The sequence below is a fragment of the Notothenia rossii genome (assembly GCF_949606895.1).
Source record: "Notothenia rossii genome assembly, chromosome: 8".
NCBI lineage: Eukaryota > Metazoa > Chordata > Actinopteri > Perciformes > Nototheniidae > Notothenia > Notothenia rossii.
The window spans coordinates 23,463,507-23,486,731 of record NC_136906.1 but is presented as its reverse complement, the minus strand read 5'-3'; the positions used below and the strand labels follow the sequence as shown (position 1 = coordinate 23,486,731).

The window sequence follows — 23,225 nt, the reverse complement described above, 5'->3', positions numbered from 1 at the left end:
TGAGATGTACTGGAACAGAGTGACAGAGAGAGTACAGCAGACATAACTTCATCTCATATGCATGCCCAATTGTCTTGCCAGGCCTGGCTCTACTTTGCTGGACTGTTGTGTTCTCAAAGTGCTGAAGGGTTGGAAAGACGGGATCCACTGTTCTACAGCAGTGAACTCTTTCTGCCCCCTCATCGGCGGGTACAAATTGTCCCTAATAAATATTTTATCTCTGAGTAAATAAATAAACTAGTTTGGCAGAGCTCTGTCCAGATGCCGCCCGTGGAGAATTGACAGAGGTAGGATTGTAGAGTCCTGGTGGGGGGCCATAGTTCATCCAGAGGGCTGATGGAGAGCCTGGCAAAGGGAGGAGGCAGGCCACCTAGACCGATCCTAGGCAGGGTGTGTCTCTATGCGGGGGCCGAACACGGCTTATGCTGGCAGTTTGCCACTTGTGGGCTGGCTGTGCACATGTGTTCATATGGCTTGTGCATGCATATTTAAGAGAGGTTTTAAAGGAACAATTAGGCAATGTACCTTTAGCTTCCTTCCCTGTGAAAACTGCAATGACGCCACGCCAGCATCACAGCTTCCTCTGTGGTTAGCAAGCTGCGTGCCACCTGTCAGACAGCGCTCACTCCGCCTGTTCTTTTCTTCCCTCTGCTCTCACTTACTATTTACTTTCATCTTCACCGTTTCTCTTCTATCCCCGTTCTTTATCCTTGCCTCAAAGTGGTTTTCCCAGGCAGTGCAAAGCCTCAACTGCCTTACTGCTACTCAAAAATAAAAATAAAAAGGGAGGAGGGGGGCAAAGGCTCAGCCTCTCAGGCTATGTTTCCTGTTTAAGAATGCTTCTATATGATATAAGTAGAAGGTCTGAACCCACCATAAACCCACCCAATATAGCCTAAAGCAGAAACCCTGGAGGTACTTAACACCACATCAGAGGGGCACAGCATCTAAATCCAATGTGAAACGGATAAATAAAAAGCATGAGGTAAGTCTGGCTGAGCCTGCTGACAGACTGGAGGTGCAGCGGGGAGACAGACAAGCTGACGAGGGGAGAGACATGGAGAGAAGGGCATGCCTGCTACTTTGATACCTCAGTCCAGACACAGGACGTCCCACAGATGCTGCTCTTTTGGAAACTTTAAACAGGGCGATAAGAACCAGAATAACAGGAGGGAGACAGAAAGAGGGATACAGAGGAGCAAAGTCCCCTGTACACCCCTCCCCTGGTCTCCCATCTGGATCCAATCTCTGTGGCCTGCTAATGTCTCCCCTGGGGGCCACGGCTTGCCCTTAATTTGTTTCATTTGTGACCCCTGACCCCAAATGCCCTGCCCCCTTCAGACCCAGATTGTTCAAACAATCTCTCTCTGTGCATTTCCATTGCTCTAATGCAAACCTCCTATCTTTAGTACTGAACGTTTTTTCCATGATTGTTTAAATGACATTATAATGAAAGATTAACCATACAAATAAATAAAAAAGCACCTCACTGCAACAAATCTGCGGGCAAATATGCAAACAATGTCTAAAATCATACAGACAGAAATTTGTATTGTATGGCTTTTGCACTTTAAAAATAAGACATTGCATTTTAAATATTTAAATCACAAAATCAGACAAACTTTACTTTGATGACCAAAAAACTCATAACTAAATTGGATCAGACTGACCATGACAAGTTCTGCATCATTTTAGGAGCAGTTTATTTTAACCGGGTCAACAAGGGTATATCAATAAACCACCGTCTTATCATCTCTCTCTGTCACCACTCAACGGCCTTTACAATGCGCCCTCCCATAACAAATCTGCATCCGCAATGTTTGTGTCCTATTTTGGATACGGTGCAATATTAACCCCATGTAGCCTAAGGACGTCCTGCTGGAAAAAAGTAAACACACTGAACATGGCTTTAATGGAGAAACTGTTGAAAACATATCCTTCTGCAGCACACACAGATAAATGAGAAGGATTATCTCTCGCCCTGAGGTGTTGTGGTGGCTGTAATAGTGTGATCGGATAGAGGATGAGGGCACGGTCAAAACTCAAATCAAAGAGACAGTGCCCTGGGAAAGTGGACGTTCTGTGTTTTGAAAGAAAACTTTTCTCTTCAAATAGTACGACCAGACATAGAGGGGAGAGCAGTGAGGGAGGGGCACTAGCCAAGGGTGCATAGTAACTGTTGTCAGAATTAGGCCATCTGACTGCCGACATTCTAAACAGGACGTCATTTATCCGAGTGCTGGCATTTACTCTCTGAGAGTAGCAGGGCAAGAAAATAAATAAAAATAAATAAAAGCACACAAATATCCTATGAGATCATTCCTCAAAGGCATCAGACACCCAAACCGGCACTCCTGTTGCTAGGAGCGATCCTTGCGTGATAACAGAGCAGGCGGGGGGGAGAGTAGGAGCAGCTGTGCCACAAGTGGCTGTGACATTACTTATCAGGAGATAATTAGGGTACTGAAATATATACTAAACTTACTGAGAACAGCATGATCCTACTCAATTTAATAACTGAAGTGAAAATAGAAAATAAATGCCAATCTCAACTTCCAATGGCATGTTTTTAAATGGGATGTTTTGCATATCCAAAATATTCAATTTAGATAGAAAGGTAGATAGATATTTTATTGATCCCAATTTGGGAAATTCTTCATCACAGATGCAAAAGTGTGTTTGGACATTAAAATACAATACTTTAAATACTTTAAAAAGTGGAAAAGAGAATTAACAATTAAAAAGGAGAACATTTAAATAATATATCAAATATAAACAATATAAAATATTCTGGATAATTAAAATAAAAAGTCAAAAATACTACAGGATGCAAAATACTACAGGTCTTTGATAAGAAAGGAGAAGCTCAAACTATGTAGCAGTGAGTTCTCTGCCAGCCAGAGGTGAGCTGAGAAGGTAGGAATGTTTTCCTGTACTTCTCTATAGTGGAGCAGCAAGAAAATGTAAATAATGCTTGGATTGAAGAAGCTGGAACCAGTGGATGTTTGCCATGTTTGCTTCAAAAAGTAATTGCCAATCAAACAGAGAACATAGCAAGTATTTGCATTCAGTTTAAGGAAGTTCAGTAAGGCTGTTTTCATGTGACTTACCTTTGACCAGCAGCTCGGGATCTTCCTCCAGGCCCATCTTATTCTTCTCGATGATCAGGCTCTTCATCTCTTCAGTCCCCTCTGAGACAGTGTGCCTGGGTAGAGGAGAAGAGGAGAATGTAAATAACTCTGGTTCTCTCTCAACTCAAAGTCTTCCCCTGACTACTCCCTCCCATTGGATAGCTAATTAGCCTGCCGAAACACAGTTGGCTGTGAACCCCTCAACCCCCTCCCCCATATGACACTGTGCCAACTACAAGGTTCTATGATACTCTTAGGTGGGGGTCACACATAGGGGACTGGAAGAAGTGCCATGAATATGTCCTCCAGCGTTCTCCGAGTTTCTGATACATACCACGCCACTGTGGACAGCTCGTCTCTCTTTTAACACTTTGGCCACCGCGCCGACTGAAAATAAACGTGACACAGCGACGCCGGCCTGACTCGCAGTCAGCCAGCTCACTCCGGTCAGAGAAAGGCAGAAGGTTCAAGAGGTCACAGCCTCAGATAGTTAAAACCAGAACCATCAAAAATACCTTTACATCAAATTACTTATTTCCCTTGATTTTATTTCAATATTTTCTAGCATTCGTTGTTATTTAAGGGTGGGATTTTTCTGTTTTGTATATAGTTTTTTTTGGGGGGGGGGTTTGGTGATGAAGTTTGTTAAAATTGAACATCATTAACAAAGATAAGAAAATAAAAAACACATCTGTAAATCTGTTGACGCCTCAGAAAGTTATGTGCCGCTTCCTGAAGATAAAAGGAAGGTTTAACATCTGGTCAGGCAATATTGTGGAAAATTCCGACCTTGCTATCTCATGCCAAGGACCATTTCAGTCCATTAGATTGTTTGTAGGTTTTATTTTCTGCTTATTTATTTAGCTATTAATTACTTGTTTGTTTATTTGTTTTATTTCCTTGACCTAACTAGCATGTGAGGCACGGCATGTCAAACCCCTCCTTTCTTCCTGTCCCCCTGCTGGAGTCATTGCTTTCAGGAAATGAATGGAGCCCCCCCTTGGAGGGAAATCTGGCCTCCTGTTACCTTCTCCTTTGCTAGCTGATTTACGTCCTCATTGATCTGATAATTCCGGAAGGTTGCTCCTCACGGAAGTCAGCAAATCAATGAGTCTGAATATAGCCTTATCTGCTTTGACTCAGCTTACATGACTCCAAAGGCCATTTCCTTTCCTTTAGTGTGCGCTGAACTATTCCTGTCTGTACCATGCTTTATCATGTTGACCTCTGTGACATTACCCTCAAATATTGCCTAATATTAGGGTTGTATTGCAAATATAACTTCAAACATTAATGTTTGCATTAAGATTAGTTGTAATTTCTAAACTGTATCAGGTCATGTATGACTACATGATTTTTGATGACAGACTGAGACAGTTTACCTGCTTGACAATACTGATTTACTGCAAAACAATGAATGAATTATGATGAACAGACTGAAAACGTAATCTTATTAGATAAAAGCGATGTTGACAAAAAGTAATAAAAGGGTATTTATCGCAATATGCATAATCATAATACTTTTTAGACCGCAATCAGATTGTAATACCTATGCCTAATTATTATGCTTAAATACATACATCGTAACAGACTGGTCAGACAGTGTCTAATTTAAGCTAATATTCAGACATAGTGAAACTCTATACTGGGAGTCAGTTTTCCTGCATGTGAATGTGAAGTGGTTCAGGACATCACTGGAGAGCAGAAGTGAGAAGGAGAGAGTCAAGAGGATCCTGTCACCTTATGCTTAGTCAATCTGTATAATGTCTGCCACAGCAGCCTTCAGGGAACTCAGACAGTCTCTGCATCTATAAAATTCAAACAGAAATGTAACGACGTATCTTATTTGAGGTTGTTAACAACCCCTGCTACATAACAGAGACACGCAGCCAGAGATAGTTTATGTATGAAAAATGAGAGAGGAATAATATCTATAGAAAGGCTACGGCTCGACTGAAGAATATAGCCTGCTGTGGTGTTTATGATCTTTACATTAGAGCTGTCTGTGATGGGCATACATTTCAAAATGTTGAGTGATAAAAAATAATCCTTACACTCTACATCTGAATTTACTATACACCAATATGAACCTCAAAACAACTGGTGTAACCTACTGCAGGATCTGAAAAGGCAGTCCTAAAGACACTACTCTAAATGTTATGGTTTATTAAAACATTATGTGGTACACATGGTCATAAATCTTGGAGCAATATCCTTGGAGTTTAAAATTAACCTTGGCTGTCATGTGTGAAGATTTCTAAGAAACGTTGGCCTTTGACACAGCTAAAAACAGACATAAATCTTTTTTTTTACACTGAAATACTTTTTAGCGCAACGTCATTACTTATTTTAAGCCTTGTAAATAACCATTAAATCCCAGGTTTTGACCTTTAGCAGCACAAACTAGCCTGACCTTCAATTTAGACACTGCCCTAGCAGAGTCAGTTTGAGGATTGTGCTTTGGATCTCCACAGCTGTCCAGCAGCCCTAAAACCCCCCCACCTCCATCTACCCATACTATACCACAATGCTACCACCCCCACATTCCCAGAAACCCCAGCAAAAGCCGTGACGGTGGGGCCTTTAGTGGGTAACTTCCTGTGGAGTGCAGGAAACAATTTGACATGGGGATTAGACAGCACGGAGAATAGAGTGGACAGCTACACACAGACATCACCTCTTTCTACTGCAGACGCAAAGCATCTTTTGAATGATTAAGCTTGGTATCTGTCAAAAATCAGGGTATTTGTTTTGGGTCTTGTTGAGATCAATGCATTATACAGCTTATATTTTTAGAAAAACAGAAAAGTGAATTTGCTTCTAAGGGAAAATATGCAGCATAGGGAACAAAACACCTTCCAGATTATTTGTTTATGAAAGTGAAAACATCTTCAGATCAGATCTCATAGGTCAGCTCAGTTCAGCAAGTAAACAGTGGTCAATGTGGAAGTCATGAAAAAGTTAAAATAATTTCCTATGTGTACTAACCATAGATCTGATTCCATAATAAATCTAAAGCACATATGTTCATCCTGTTGAGTTTAAATATCCTGTTGCCTCTTGTGAGAAGTGAGAAACTGTATGGTGTGAAGCCAATAAGTCACTCAGATACATGGCCGACGATGAAAAGTTCTTCAATATTTATCTACTACAAGTACTAGTTTGTGTGTGCCCTTTCTCAATTTCAAATCTCTTTATACCAAATCCACACAGTAATAATATAGAGTTCTTGTGAGATGAACTACAGACAAGTGGTAAACTTGTTGGAAGAAAAAAAACAAGGGCAACATAGCAAAGGTGTAAGTGTAAAACATCAGCTGCGAGTAGGGATGTAACGATATACCGAATATCGCGGTATCGCGGTAAATAAACTTCCCAATACCGTCGTGAGACTGACAAAATCTACCGCGATTTTCAAAAAAAAAAAAAAAAATTTAAACACTTTTTTTTTTAAAACACTTTTTTTTTTTTAAACCTTTATTTAACCAGGTGGTCCCATTGAGATCATCGATCTCTTTTTCAAGAGAGACCTCTCTAACATGGCAGAAAGTAGGTTACAACATGAAAATAAAACAACAGATAACACAAAAGGACATCGTATTTACAGGGCTACATTTACACACCTAGAGACATTGACAAGTATCAACCATATATTTATATCTCGCTCTGTCAATAAGCCTGGCGTTAGACTTTTTCGCTGTCCGTCATTTCGACAGACAGCCAGCAACATCAGTACCAAGCGACAGAGTTTTTTCCAGAGCAGGGGATATTGTAAATGCCCAAACTTCCCAGCTTATAAATACCTGGAAATGTGGACATTCTCATATTCCTAAAAACCTGTCTGATGATGCTGAGTGAGTGACTAGTGAGTTTGAGTTGAGTTACTTGAAAAACTAAAGTGAAACTTGATTTATTTTATTGCAGGGTCTGATTATTAAATGTCCTTGTTTATTTGTGAGATGCAGTGGCATAAAGAAAATGCTTACTTTGTTTGGTAGTACTAGTAGGTAAAAAAACACTGGTTTTCTTGTTCCAGTCTGTTACTGTCACTTTGTTTTTGACACTTTAAAATACTGCTATCCTACAAAAATGCTGTAAAAACCAGATTTATTATGTAATAAAAAAACATTTTCCGAGTAAAATAATGTTTTATTGAAGAAAAAAAAAAAATCGGATTTTTTTTATTCTTCCCTTTATTATTCAATATCGCGATAAATACCGTACCGTGGACTTGTTATCGCGATATTATCGTACCGTGAGTTTTTGGTATCGTTACATCCCTAGCTGCGAGTGTTCCTTTTTTTTCTAACTTGCAAAACCAAATTACTCCTTATTGTCACGAATGATGAAGGTAAACAACCAACACCTCATCACATTAATCAATGACCTGATCTTTATTTTTTTTAAACTATGCAGTTGGGTAGAGATTTACAGGATGTCACCAAATTCCACACGCTTTGAAAGAGCTTTATAAGATAAAGGTGTAGGTTGTCCCACCCTAACATGTGCCACAAAGTGAACAAGAGACTCAGGGAGCAATCAATCACCGACACTCTGTACACACCCTCTCAGTTCTGAAAGAGCGTGGTGGAGAGGTTAATAGTGAAGTTGTTTCCAATTCATTTTGATGCCAATGTATTCAAAGTTGCCATTATAGCTACATCAGTCCAACCCGCAACTAAAGCGAGCATTTTTAATGTTGATTAATAAATAGATTTATTTTTTCCAATAAATAAATTATTGTTTGGCCTATATTGGTTAGGGAGCATTAAAATGCCCAAAGCAGACAGGGCTCCCAGTGTGGTATGTTACTATATGTTAACACAGCAAAGTTTGACTCGAATCTACAGTTTATGGACTGACACCAATAGTTCTTACGGAAATAAAGGTCAGAGCATATTCGGTGCAGCCCTCATGGTGACAGTGACAAACCCCGAGCCTGTTTTTTTAGGTTTCAGGCTCGAAAATGACATTCCCAGAACAAATGACCATATCTTCCCTTCTAAAAAGGGTTAAATTAATAATCTTTTTTCTCAAAATAATGATAAACCTTTCAGTTGGATGTAGAAAAGTCAGATTCAATATAGATGTTTTTTATTTTAAAGAAAATTCAGATTGAACATGGTAAAAAACTGTAGATTATAGTATCCGTCCAAAACATATTTTGTACTTATAGTGAAAACTAACCTTGGATGATGGGTTAGTAGACTAAAAGCTTTAGGAATCCAAAGAACAACATATAATAAGAACCCTGTATCAAGATTGATTCAAAACAAGTGATATGACATTTTTAGACAGAGTTAGCAAAAAAAAAAACTCTTCTGGGGCCATTTGGGTGGATTTTTCATATCTCTGGCTCCCCCTGCTGGATTTTGACATGTGACATCTCTTTCTAACTGTCAGAGCCAATCGAATCGAGGGGAAATCCCACATAGTCCTTATTTGGTCATGTGTGTGTATTATAGAGAGGCGAAGTCCCGCCCATCTACTTCTGACCCATGGGACCCCGGAAGCGGAAAATTATACATTGAAGTCAATGGAGAGAGAGAAGTAATCTTTCGATCCCGTTTGAATTGTGCCACGAATGACACATATGATGTTTGTCAAATTAAAAGAACATTTTGCAAGTCAAAAAAATAAAAATGTGTCGTAAAACTGTGAAGTTACACATTTTTTTGTGTGAAACCGCTCAGTGAACTACAGGTCTCTGGTCTCGCACAATACGCGTCACCATCACAAAGATGGCCGTTACGTTAGCAAATTTCACCTGTTTCTTTCAGAATGAGGCGAAAAAGTATAAAACGAGGTGAAAATCACTACAAGTCTGGGCATGTTGAGAGCTGTACATACACGAAAGGGGAGTTAGTCGGTTCTGTAAGAGCCAGCATGCGGGACCGGCTTTACAAGGTTTCAGTGAGTAATATGAGTGCAATGTTTAACGTTAATGTCAGCTAGCTAACATTAGCTAACAAGGTACACTAACGTGTTTTGTTTTAGCAACTAGTTTTGTCCTTTAGAACTTCGTGGTCTCTGTGTATGCTGTGGATAACATTAGTGTTGACAAGAACAAGATACACTCCCGTGTTTTGTTTTAGTTGCTCTTCAGATTGAAGCGGACAGTTTTATATCGACTATATGTGTGATCTCCTTTTTACATCTCGTTGTGTCATTTGAGTTTATTTGCTGTGTGTAGATTCAAGGACTTTGGTTATCTTGTCAATTTGTTTGGTTATCTAGGCGCAGCTGCGTGTGACTCTCTCCTGTACACTGGTATGTGTTTTCCTAATGTAGAGAGCATTGATTAATTAATAAACTACACACTGACTCTAGATCCTGACCAAATCCTTTTTTTTTGTTGATCAAATGTTTTTCAAAAATGTATTGTATTATATAACAGCTGCACTTCACAGACCGGAATCTCTGCTACTGTGGACCACGAAGGAGGCGATCATCATCCCCATCCCCAAAGACCCTGCATGGCATGGAAATCTCCTCCTCCTGGAAAAATTCTACACCCAGCATATGCTCCCTGTGTTGGCCAGTAGAGAGGAGGACATTTAAATAAACATACTCTTAACACCCTCGGACTCTGCGTTGTGTTTCGTATGTGTGATGGGGTGTTATTCAGAGGGGAGGAAAACAGGACACAGCAGATTGGGATTGTGGTGGAGATGCTGAGCAGTTATTTAATTGTTGCATGTAATTATTATTATACTGCGTGGTTCTTAGTTATTCCATCTTTTGCTGTAACATGGATCTGTATGTAACTCTATATTTACTTGTTATCTACCACACTTCCTTCTACATCATACAGCATCATTATACATGATGGTGTATATAGGATATATATATTTGTATACATATCTGTAAATTGTATAATTTTATTTTTCGTATTTGGGATTTCTCTTTTGTCCACTCAAATACACTTGGCCCGTTCTCTTTTCCATGTGGAAAATGGCAGCTGCATATTCTGCTTTTCTCATCTGCTCCCTGTCTGCTCGTCACCAATGAGAAAATTATATAATTAATTACTAATAATCATTTAAACCTGTTATTACCAATATTTCACAAATTCTTCATGTAAACTTAAGAGCACAGCTGTATGTTGAGTATGTCAACTTTGCTTGGTTCATCTTACTGGGGGGGGGGCAGCTACATGGATGTCGGTGCAGTCCACAATAATTTTGCAGTTGAAGGCAGAATGAATTTATTATTGACTAAGAATGAAGCACAACTTCATGTCATACAATACATTGACTTTATTTGTAATTGTGTAAAAAAATATGAGCATTGATTAGCAAGCAGGACCTGCAGGAACAGAGAATGGTGATGGATGGAGCTGGGAAGAGAGAAGAATAAAGAAAACATCAACTTTATTATCGGATATTAAAAATTAAATTTCAAAACAAGTTGCCGCTCCTACAATTTTCTAGAATGTAAAGATGATTTCACATGACCAATGCAAAATGTCACACTCAATACATGTGTGTCTCTGGGGGGTGCATTGTGCCTTTGATGTATATAAATAATATACCATAACCAAATACTATTACGTACAGTGGAAATTAGGTTGCCAGAGCAGGTTAGTCCAGTGTGCATGTTCCTCAGGATCTCAGCAGTTACAGGTGAGGTAAAGAAAATAAAAGAGAAAAAGGTCAGTAACAACACTTTAAAGTAACAACACTTTAAAGTAACAACACTGAATAATGATCTCTTTTACACAATGAAACACGTCCAGAAGAATGTCATGCAAAGCTGCCTGCCTGCCTTCCTTCGACTCTCCCTGAACTGCCTGATATTTTAATGTTCAATGTTAACCATTTGTGCAGATAGCATGAAGTAGCAAATATCCCCAATGCTAATGTGGCAATAGACTACCTCCCGCCCCCGCACCTGGTGGAGGGGGCGATAGGTTACTCTTCAAATGTTTCACAAAATACTTACCATCATGACTACTCTTACTTTTTAACATTTTAGTTTACTTCATGTTATGGCTAATACAAATGACAAGGCTAAGTAATGTAATGTAATGCTAACTAACGTGCTCGCTACTAGCTATGAAGCTAACTTGACTATGTTCCATGCACGACATGTATATTACCTGATATGTTTGGTCCTGGTCCTTTCATCAGACGAGAAGCGATAGAACGAGCAAGTGGTATGATCACTTTTGTGATTGCAACATGGTAGAAAGCACACAGGCATCTTGTAAAAGTGAATTTATTGGAGCAATCTCTTATATTTATTGGAGGGAATAAATCAGTTATGAGATCTTCTTCTTCTTCTTCTTTGCGAGTCCAACCAGTCTTGGAGCATTATCCCCTATGACATCACTTACACGACCCAGAATGCGATTTGGGATTTGTAGTCTTTCTAGTTGCGTATTATTCATAGTCTTATATTTCCACAGTTTTACGACAAACTGTGACTTTTTTTACATGGAAATTATTTTTTAAGATTGACAAACATCATATGTGTCATTCGTGGCACAATTCAAACGGGATCAAAAGATAACTTTTCTCTCTTCATTGACTTCAATGTAAAATTTTCCGCTTCCGGGGTCCCATGAAGGCTCCCGGAAGGGGAGGGACTTTGCCTCTCTATACTGCCGCATAGCCAAGACCGGAAGCAGCAGCCATTACCATTAGCAGCTAACTTTTGCGCTGCGATTTGTACATAAAAATGGAATTATGGATTATAAATAATTCCAATTATTGCCCAGAAACTTTATCAACCTATGGATTAACCGATTCAGCCGCGTTTTTTCTTGTTTTAATGCCATTGAACACGTCTTTTGATCAGATTAACAGCTACGGTGAGACGATCTCCCTAAAAGCTACGTAAAGGTACGTGTTATGATGTCTGTCTTTGCTTCCCCTGTCGCAAGTTCGGATCACTCAGTGATGATACTATATACCTAAATAATCTGTGGAACCTCAGCTTTAATCGGATATCTTGTATGTGCAGCTACGATAAGTAATAAGCGTACTTTTATCTTGAGTTCTGTGCCAATGTCCGTTAGCATTTTTTGCTAAGGGGTCATTTAGATGCTTCTTATGAGACTTGTGTTTTGTTTTGGTAAAAATGGTTTATATCGTCAGTTAGCTGAGATTATTTCCGTTAATCTGGTATAACACATTAATAGGTTCTTAAATATTAAGATCCCCTGAGACACAGTGTCCTGAAAAAAAAAAACAGGGTCCCCGCCGGTGGGGACCTTGGGGCTTAACAGGTTAAGAGTATGAGCAGCACAATGAGTTGATTAGTTTGTGAATGTCGGTCTGATGGAGGCTGCTGGAGCGATGAGTAATTGATTTCATTCCAGAGTCTAATCAAAATGCCGAGACGCTAATTAAAGTTAGAAAAGTAGTGTCCTTGCTGTCGGGCTTGAGTGACCGTAGTGGAAACAGTGGAGACATGTTCAAGCATACAAAGCAGGTCCTTGTGACCACGAGAACATGCACATTTACAAAAAACGACCTTTGTGCGGATGCGTCACAGAAATTCTTGGAGATTTATGTGATGGATGAAAGGTCTGGATGGGTCCAAAAAGGCATTCAAAGAAATGACCTCAAACCAGCTGCCTTTTTTTGATGTCCAATTCCATATAACTATACACAAATTACAGCCATATATCAAGTTACATGTTTATGAGACATCTGAACGAGCACCAAGGACAAATACCACTATCTAAGACGACCTTCATTAAAATATAGTGGATCATACTGCAGCAATAGATAATCAGTTTTTCTTTTTAGAGACCATTCCTCTCTCTCAAGTCTTCATCCCCTCCCCCACATTACTTGGCCTGGCTTCATGGGCCTCTGGCTGAAGTTGGGCTGGTGGGAAAATGGGAATGTGGTGATTAAGGCTGTTCCTATATGACCTTCCAGCTAAAAATACGCTGTTTACTCAAGACCACTGCCAAGAAACTCTGGACTAGGGAGAGGGGAGAGGAAAAAAAGTCATGTTTTGAGAAAGGAGGAGGATGAGGGGGTTGTTGCATGTGTGTGACAGGAAGTCCAGTTTGTTACTTGGAGTGTATTTATCAGCAATAACTTTTATGATTGAAAGAAAGTGACTTTAGTTTGAAGAAAGTTACTCTCACTGTGAGACTTATTAATGTGGATAAAAACAATCAAAAAGCTCTGATGTTTTTAAACTTGGCCGCTTTGTGATGATTGCATAGTTGACAGACACTCAAAAACATCAACACCAGAGACCCACTACTAAGCTTTTCATATACACCCAAATATGTCATGCCTATACTCTCGGATTTCACACACACAACCATAAAATTAATACATTCTGATACACTGGTCTCTTTCATCCATTGTAGCCCACACTAAAAATACAACTGTCAATTGTTGACTAAGCAGAAAGGGGGCTAATGAGAAAGCAGATGGACAAATGGGGAGAAGGAAGATTGTCCTCAAGTGTCCACTTTACTTCTGGTTCATTTTGTACTCTGTACTCAGTCCCAGCTTCGAGAAGGAATTTGAGAGTCAGAGATGAGAAAATAGTGATGATGTAAGAGAGACTTGAGTGTGGGCACAGCAGGAGGGAGCAAGCGGACTGAGGGCCCGTCCACACGGACACGAAAACTAAACGAACTGAAGTCGATATCAAAAAAGTCTTCCGTCCACACGGAATCGGCTAAAGAAAAGTGTCCGTCCACACGAGACCGCTCGACCCGCTGTAGTACATATGCCGGGCCTGTAAGTGGCGCTGTACTTCCGCCACAAAATACACCAAAAGCAGCGGATAAGACCCCCCGAGCATGGTTGCCCTTCTGGTTATTCTCCGCGGTGGATTTAGCAACATGTACTTCATGTAGTTCTCCATGTCCACTTGTTGCTGATGGTTGTGGTAGAGGAGCTGTAGATTTTGCACTAACATCTGTAGCATGGTCAGTAGCGTCTGGAACACGAACGCAACCCTGTGATCCACAATTGTTGTTGTTGTTGGCAAAACGCATCTGCAATGATGCGGGGCTGAGCAGGAGAGGTGGGGCTATGATCGTATAGGGGCGTACACAGGGAGCCACAAGCGTTTCGTCCCCAGAGCTACCCACTTTCGGAGCCGTTATCAAAGTGTATCGTTTGAGGGCTCCGTTTCCGCGGCTCCGTTTCCGTCTCGTGTGGACGAACCGTCTATACCAGGGGTGTCAAACTCAAGGCCCGGGGGCCAAATCCGGCCCGACACTTCATTTTTTGTGGCCCACAAGAGCTTGCAAAGAATATAATAAGTTTATGATAAGGTTACGTGCCGCTTTGCAGGAGCACGTTGCCCATAAACTACATGTCCCACAATGCATCTCATTTTGTGAGATGCGCACTGAAGAGACTTGCAATAACTTGCAACGATTTGCCCTAGACTTCTGCTTTCAGATGTAGTTAATTATGAAGTTATTACCCTATCTGATAATAATCCAATGCAGAGGAAATATTGTAAAATAATACATTATTTTATATATATATATATATATATATATATATATATATATATATATATATATATATATATATATATATATATATATATATATATATATGTATATGTATATAGTCTTAAAGTTACCACTGGCCGTTTGAGTGCAACCATAATTCTAATGTGGCCCGCGATGAAATTGAGTTTTCCACCCCTGGTCTATACGATAAAGAACTGTAGCGGATACAACCCGTTTCGTCTCCGTGTGGACAGGGCCTGGGAGACAGACAGGGGAGACCCCATGCTGTCTGCCTGCACACATTTGTCTATCACCCACACACTCAATATGCTGCCTGCAACTGCGAGAGGTCAGCGCAAACACACAACAAATCTATAATAGGAACTGATGTTAACATTGGAAAAACGGTCCACTTAAAGAGCTAATAATTCACTGTGTTGTGGTATGATTGATATAACATTGAATTGTTCATACTTGATGTTGGAATTTCTCGATTGACAGATGAGACAATGTATACCTCCAGAACCATTTTGGGTTACTTATTAAATATATGAGTCTCTTACAACTAGAATGCAGTGCGAAGTCAGTTATCCCAGATTTAAAAAATAAATGTTGTCCAACAAATCACTAGATACCTCAAGATAATGTACTATACAATATATATTAAAGATCATCCAAAACATTCCACCCTCTTTCTCATGTCTCATTGATTGTTCTGTGTCCCATCAGCAAAAGAATGTTATTCTTATGAGTAAAACCTGATTGAATGACTGATCATGAATAGAGCTGACTGTGTATGTGCCCTGCAGCTATGTTTGGGTAACAAGAATCCTTATAATTCAAAGTGCATAGTGAACACAAAGCATGGTATTTTCTTGGTTGAGCATGACTAATAATGTATATTCACAAACAATTTAAAACAAAACACATTGAAATAATACTCCCATTATTTATGGAGTACCCCGGATTGGCACACACTGTTTTAACAAATTGGTTTAGTTATCTCTCTCCCAAACCACTCTGGCCGGCACCATGATGAATAATCTGAGCATTACCATATTAACCTCAATCTACTAGGATACAAATAATTCCTGTAATTTATCACCATTACATCTGGGTTGTTATTCAAATCGAAAGTTGCGATAAATGTCTCCTTTTGGACTGTACAATTCAATTAACGTAACCCAGAGCTGTCCAGCCTGTTACGAGACACTGAAAATAAAAAGTATGGCACCATTCACCACATAACAATGCCCTGACTTATCAGCGTTGAACTTTCAGGCGTGTCCAGTCATTGGCCAGGTAATGACCAAGCACATCTCTCTCTAATCTCTGCACTCAGTGTGATGATTATAGCAACGCTTTTAACACACTCCCTTCAAAACCTGTAGTTAATTGTGCCATGTGGCCTCAGGCCACCTTCACTATAATGTAGAAGTGACACACGCACGCACATCCGAGCCACACCTCTTCTGGGAGTGCTGCTTAGGTAGGACTGAGTCACCCAGTCCAGTTTGCCTGTCTTTCTCCTTCCATCTTCCCTTCCTTCTTTCCCTCTAAGCTTCATGACACGGCACATCCTGTATACCTGCAACAAAATGTCCCAGCTCCAACTCCCCTGCCCTGCTTCCTGATGCTGCTCTCTTCTTGTTGAGAACTGAAGCAGACCCTCGTCTATGCATTAGCATTGTATGATAGTCGGACAAGTAGAGCTTTCTGACTCATCGCCTTTGAGTCGGCAGATGTACAGTAAAGATTGTGGCTGAGGGAATAGGGGCGGGGGGATGATAAGGGCATGATGCCACAGACAGAATGGAGCAGATCCTGGCTGCATCACTGTCTGAGATCACAGCCCTGCACTAATCGTCTGGATCCAGCCCTCCATGAATCACTCCTTTGCATTGGCACTTGCATTCACTTGTCAACCACATGACCATTTGAATGTTATTATGTGTGAGGCATAGAGGTTCCTTGTATAGGGCAGTTTGAGTATTCAGCCTTAAAACAAACAAAGTGATTGGATTTGGAAGCGGGATGGAGTTACCAGTGATTGGAACCTCATCTATGTTGAAGATTGACATATTATTGGCCAATGGAGCCCCAAACAACAGCCAAACTTGAAATGGCAAACCTCAACCAGTCAAGAGGTTAATGAATGAAAATTGACATTATCCATAATCAATCAAAGTTACACTGATACTCTCTTAACATTAAAAACATGTTATTTAAGACCAACACAGATCATCTATCAATATACATGTTAGTTCGTATCACTTGCATGTGTGTCTGATGTGAGTATATGCATTGATTTGATGTTAGGCACATGTGTCAGGGCAAGGCAAAAAAGGAAAGCCCCAGGAGAAAACATACATGGTGCAGATGAAGTGAAAATCAAGGGATTGGCCTGCACACACACACGTGTGCCTGCCGGAGGATACAGAACTCCCCAGCACTCAGAGGAAGCAAACGAGTAAAATAAGGAACTATTACTTCCTAAAATGCCTGTTAAAAAAAACCCGCTTTTTTCATTCCTTACCCATTTGTTCCATTGGCTGTGCGAGTTGGTTGAGAAACAGTCACTTCAGTTGGACTCTGTCAACAGAAGAGAGAGAATAGGGTAAATAGATGATAATGCAACACAAACAGTAGCCTTTCCTTAGAACTTCAATAGTTTTCCTTCAGTGGCCACGCTACAGTAAAGCATACAGCCATTCCTGGCAGTCTCAGCACATAGCTGCTCTGTTCCTGTAATGCTTGGCTTTCACTTGCAAGGAGTGAGCTAGTGGGGAGAAATATGGCATTCAAAACAGGCTCATTTCATACAGAAGTGGAGAACAGAAGAATAATGTGTGTAATAGGAGCATGCACCCCAACCAGCAAACCCCAAAAGGCTTTTTCTCAGAACATTCATTCCTCTGAGAAGGTTGTTAACCTAAAAATAACCTCAGTCTTTCAGATTGCACTCATAACAGCATCTTTTGCCTTTATCTTCTATCCGCATGTTACAGTGTCACAAGTTTGCTGATAGCTTGATGAAAACAAGTGGGAAAAATAAAGAGCTTCTAGAGGGGGCTTGTATGAAAACCACACTTTGTGTAGTAAAATAAAAATGTGGCTGCCCTGGCCCAACTCAGGGGTGTTGGCCTACCTGAAACAGTATCCAGGTCACCTCTGGGCCCCTCTCAATTCACACACCACACTTTACAACTGGGAAAACCAGCCTAAGTATAGCCCTTGCCCTGCGATAAAATAAGTCTACTGCTTCTTTTGGGACTGCTCAAAAATAACAAAGGAACAATTAACTGCAAATGTAAAGGTTAGTATGGCATCTGGGTTATATTTTTAAGGCAGTTGGACCCTGGCAAATGTCGGAAAGATGAGGTTTGAGATTTGATTCATGTTTTACTCAGGGTGAGGTACTGTAAACGTCAAACCAGACCGACAGGAATAACTTAACAGTGTCAGAAGGCGACTTGTGAATGAAAGAGTGTGTGTGCGGTAACTCCCTATACCCCTGTCCGTTAACCATAAATACATTCTACCGAGCAAACAGCTCCAGAGAAAAAAAAAATGCAGACAGACAACGCGAAAGAAAAGGACAAATGAATACTGATCAAATCAAGAACTGCAAAGCTGTAATATTTCGAGTAAGACTTGTCAGAGGATCAATAAACTAATGAGTCAAGTAGATTAGGTTCAGATATTTTCACTAATTATACACGAAAATGTGACAATTTACAGAAAGAAAATAGCTTTCCAATATAGTTAATGGGCTGTGGGATGGGGAACAAGGATAGCGTGCAATGCAGAGACCTGGCAAAAGCTCTCCCTTTGGACAGGCATGGGATGAATCACTCCAGACTAAAGCAGAGCACGGAGGGAAAAAGGGAAAGATGCCGTGATGTGTTCGTTCCGTGGCTGACTTCCGCTCTCGCTTTTCCCCCTCCAGTCTACTCTCTCATTCAGCTCTCCTGGGAGGCTGAGTAACCAGGAGGAAATGCTTGGGCTCAGCCAGTGTCGGCCTGAAGACCAGATGTGTGGCCTGGAGGTGGTGAGGCAGAGACGCAACGGAAACCAAATATAAACCAGTGTACCATGACACCGCTGAAGACAGAGGGCAGTAGTGACGGTTAAGGAGACCTGCTCTTACCAAGGCCGGACTGTGCCCATTTGTCAAGTAACAGGATACAGTGCGGTGCTCTGGCCCACACTTACAACTGTAAAGTCCTAAACACTCTGTGGTAGTAGTTTATTGGTAAACCTGAATGGATGTTGCATAAAAACTGAATAAATATGGAAAGAAGAGAGAATGACGGATGTCCTGTCCTATAATGACTGGCTTGCTGTCCCAACACTGGGGGCATTCAGCTCAGAATGACTGTTTGGGCAGCTGTTGGAGAGCAGTTTCTTTGAATGAGGACTGTAAACATGCAGGGAAAGGGTTCTGACATGGCCCTGTGCTCTTAAGGGCAAAGCCTGCCCAAACGTCAGCACTGACTCATGATTCCAACCTCAGTGAGAAAGAGTCCTGGCAAAGAAAAGTATGTCATCTATGGCTTTGGTGCTATGGATGATGCACATCATGGGATCCTCTGGCAGTGCTTTGGAAAACAACGCAGGAGAGCGTGGTGAAGGTTTTGGATGTCTTGAGCGAGGTAGAGTCCACCAGACCTGCGGTTTACTGCGGTCAGCTCTGGCAGGAACTGAACAGAGGCCTACTAAATGGAGTATTTCAGTGTTACAAAGCCCAAATGAGACACATACATACACCCAGGGAGGTCTGACCGGCTAAAATGTGGCCTCTCAAGCTTCAATTGGGCTTTCCCTGGGACTCACTGTAGACCATCTTCAACCCTCCGCCCCACCCCCTCCGTTAACAACAACATGGAAAGCCAAACAGAATCTGTTAGATCTGTATATTCTGAGGGGAAGGGCTGTGGGGTGCACAACCAATTGTCTTGTTAAAGAGTGGGTCAGCTGATGATATTGGCTTAGAGTGGTGCAGCTGTGGTTTTAATTATTCACTTAGCGTGAACTATTGACACGGAGTTACAATAGCCAGCATGAACCAGTGACATATATCCAGAGGAAACAGGTTTATGGAAGTGAATTGATTACCTGCACTCATTACATCAGGGAATTGATAATCAATAACCAATGTGGACGTATAACAGAAAAATACTTGTTTCATTCAAAAGAAGAGTTTACTTTGGTTACTATGGGAAACATTGTCTAACTGGTTCCTGCTAATTAGGTTTTTCTCATAATCTGAAAAGGCCAAATTAGTCAGATTAAGTCATGATTTTCCTCAAAAGGAAATATAAGTTGTTTTGAAGAGTTATGAGCAAGAAAGCAATAGAACCACAACTGTAATCAGTGATGTAACCCCACTGCAAGGTGAACAGCACTAAAGAACAGCACTAAAGACAGAGAAGCATTATGACTTCAGTCATATACGATAACAAAAATGATAGTAGCAGCTTTGTTTTGGACTTATTCTTGTGTAAAAATTACACTAGTTTAAAAAAATGTGAACTGCACTGAGGAATAACAGTAAAAGTGCAGTAGTATGCTATTCAACTTGTCTTCTCAAGAGACTAAAGACAGGCCGGAATGCAATCCCTCAATCAAGGTCATCTGCTCAGATATACATCAACAATTATATCAACCAACGATAACCCGAGCCTCCCAAGAGGAGCATTATTCTGCAGATGGAGCACGGGTTGCATTTTGATGAGGGATCCGGGAAAGTTAAAAGAAAAGGAAATCTTTGGGCCTCACTTCAAAAAGGCCATCAGCCGTCTCCATATGGACATGCTACAATGATCTCGTATTGATTGTAAATATGGAGTACAGTTAGGTTCCTTTGACTGCCAATAGCCAGGCAGATGGTACATTATGACCAAGACAGGGATGTTTGCCAAGAAGAAGAGTGCTACACAAATGCCTCTCTGGATACCCCTGAGCAACAGATGTGGCTCTTATCTGGCGGCTGCTACTTCTGTTGAGGCAATACCCATGTAAAACATATCTGTTCCCAACGTTTTCATGCAAATCTCTGTGGTGTTACACTGGTTGGATGCAAGCACACAAATGGGCCACTTATTAGATGATCAGGCTTTATAAGTAGGTGGTATTACTTTCATTAACAACACCTACAAAGACATGCTGTTTGTATAAACCATGTCTCAGCAGCACAGAATATCTAAGACTATGTTATTATGTAACATAATGCAAAGGCAAAACACCTTTTAGAATATGTTCCTTATAAAGGGTGAGTCCGATGTGAGGATAAGCACACAGTAATAAATACATAACGGTGTAATATTCTAAGAGGCTGTACATGAAGGGATGTACGTTGGGTCATACAGATAGAGCCTACCTCAATTCCAGGCAACAATGCCCCCTCACAAGTGGGTGGACAATGCTGAACTCTCTGCGCCTGATCAGATGACTAACATTACAGAGAAGACAAGGCCACAGTCTTATTTGCAATTGAGCGGGGAGGCATGCACACAGAATCACTTCAACACTGGGTTTTACAGCTAGAGTGTGTGCGTGTGTGTTTGTGTGTGCACGTGCTATTGCTCAATGTTGCCCAAGCCTTCAGGAACGTGCAAAACCTAAAAATCAAGCTGGCAAAAGCAGCAGCACATTGTTTGTCCTTCAACAGTGATAGAGCCTAGGATTGAACAATTAAAAACACTGTAGCATGCAGCATGCAACTTTAAAATGTGGGCAATATACACAGATTGCACGGATACCTTGAAGTTCCAATCCATATTTACTTCAAAATAATAATAATAATAATAATAATAATAATAATAATAATAATATTAATAATAATAATATTAGGAACTGATGTCTGTTTGCACTCAACTGATATAATGCCTCTGAAGCCAAGCCAAGTTGCAAGAAGACATACATGACAGTTGACAGCTACCACTAGACTTGAACATGTATATTAGCTGTGTATGTGAAGTATTCATGCACAGGAAGTGTAGTGTACTGCAGGTGGAGAGTTTTTACCCGTCCATTGGGAGTCAAGTCCTCCTTGTTGCGCAATTCAAAAGACTCTTCCTCCTCTTTCTCCCCATAGTCCCGTCCGAGCAAACTGAAGCCCTTCCTGCAGCACAAAAACCAGCAAACTCCTTGCAAAGGCATTCAAATGAGGTTATGTGTGTCGTCTTCTGATATCCAGGTCGGTGAATTCAACATTCACGGTGCTGTGTCGGCCGCAAGTAACTCCAAGAGTTGCGTGAGAGCATACAGGACAGCCTCTCCATAGATATCCAGTGAGGAGGATGAAGGGTTGCATAAGCTTACTGTCTCTCCTTTCTGATAAAGAAAATGTCTAGTAACTGTACATGACAGCAGTAGTACTCCAGCAAAACCAACAGAGAACGGGTTCAGGAAAAAAATAACTCCCTTCTTCCCTCGATACACCTTGCTGTCCTGTTAGAAGAACTTCACACGACCAAAGTGCGACAACAATATTTTGTGTTCCCAAAAATGGCAGTTATGGTTAAAAAATACATGAAGGTGAATGCACCTAAAGATAAATACTGTTATTGTCAGCGTTTTACTAACACATTGACTGTGTAAAGTAAACGAGAACCTCTGGAAAGCCGCCTACCTACTGTCTGACTTCTGAATTTGAACAAAAGCATGCTGCAGCTGGGACTGAATAGAGTGGGAGGGGAGGCTCCGCCCACAGACAGCACGTCAATATTCTGATTGGCTGAACTCAGACACTCCTCAGAAAGACGCGCCCAGAGCACACGCCCCTTCAAACTGACGATGCATCACATGTTTTGTTGTAGATGATAGTAATCAAATCATCCAGATGTCACGGTAATACTCATTTAAGAAGTCTGTAGCCCTCATCAGTAAGGGTATTTCTTTACTGTAGAATTCACACAGGCAACTATACTCAAACGTGAGTCTAAATAGACTTAAATTATGCTTATTACGATGGTCTTTTAAATCTCCTTGCTTCTTTTTAGGCTAAGCTTGTAGAATCTGAAAATGTATGCAATTATAATGTAACCCCCCCAACAAAATCTTAATGTAACTTAATACTTTATAGTGGAAGGTAATTTGATAATACCTTATAAGTAAAGGATTATTATGTTATGTAAAACTAGCAATTAACGCCTAACTACAAGTATAAGTCATGAATTCAAATATTTCAGTGAAGTGCAGTTTGTAATTTAAAGTAGTAAGAAAAGTGAGCTTTCATTATTATATTGATGTTGTTATTTTATAATGTTTCTTATAATCCCAATATATAATTACATTATTAATTATTATTTGGAATCAGAATTCCTTTATTAGTCCCACAGATAGGAAATCTACATTGTTACAGCACTATAGATAGAGAGGAGAATAACACACTATTAGTAAAAAAGGCATGCACAAAGTATTTCAAATAAAAAAATGTTTTACAGAAGTACACATTCAGGGTAAATATAAATAATCAGTATTTATAAAATAAAATGAGTGTAACATTGTGGACTACTGTGTGGCAATGGGTTGATTGTAGCGTTAAATACAAATAAAATGACACATTTACATAATAACGTATAGATTACATTACATTTTATTTGGCCGACCGTTAAATCCAAAGCGATTTACAATAAATT

General features: G+C 40.4%; 1 protein-coding gene across 1 annotated transcript in view; it reads right to left on the bottom strand.

Moving 5' to 3' along the window:
• The window catches only part of plekhh3 (pleckstrin homology, MyTH4 and FERM domain containing H3), a 36,240-nt gene extending 14,007 nt beyond the window's left edge, over positions 1 to 22,233 (bottom strand). The window contains exons 1-3 of the mRNA XM_079646048.1: positions 21,610 to 22,233; positions 17,117 to 17,172; positions 3,111 to 3,205 (exon numbers count right to left, since the gene is read on the bottom strand). Of these exons, the coding sequence (XP_079502174.1) occupies positions 3,111 to 3,205; positions 17,117 to 17,172; positions 21,610 to 21,744 (286 nt within the window). The 5' untranslated portion in view covers positions 21,745 to 22,233. The remainder of the gene's footprint in view (positions 1 to 3,110; positions 3,206 to 17,116; positions 17,173 to 21,609) is intronic.
• Positions 22,234 to 23,225: the final 992 nt, after the last annotated feature.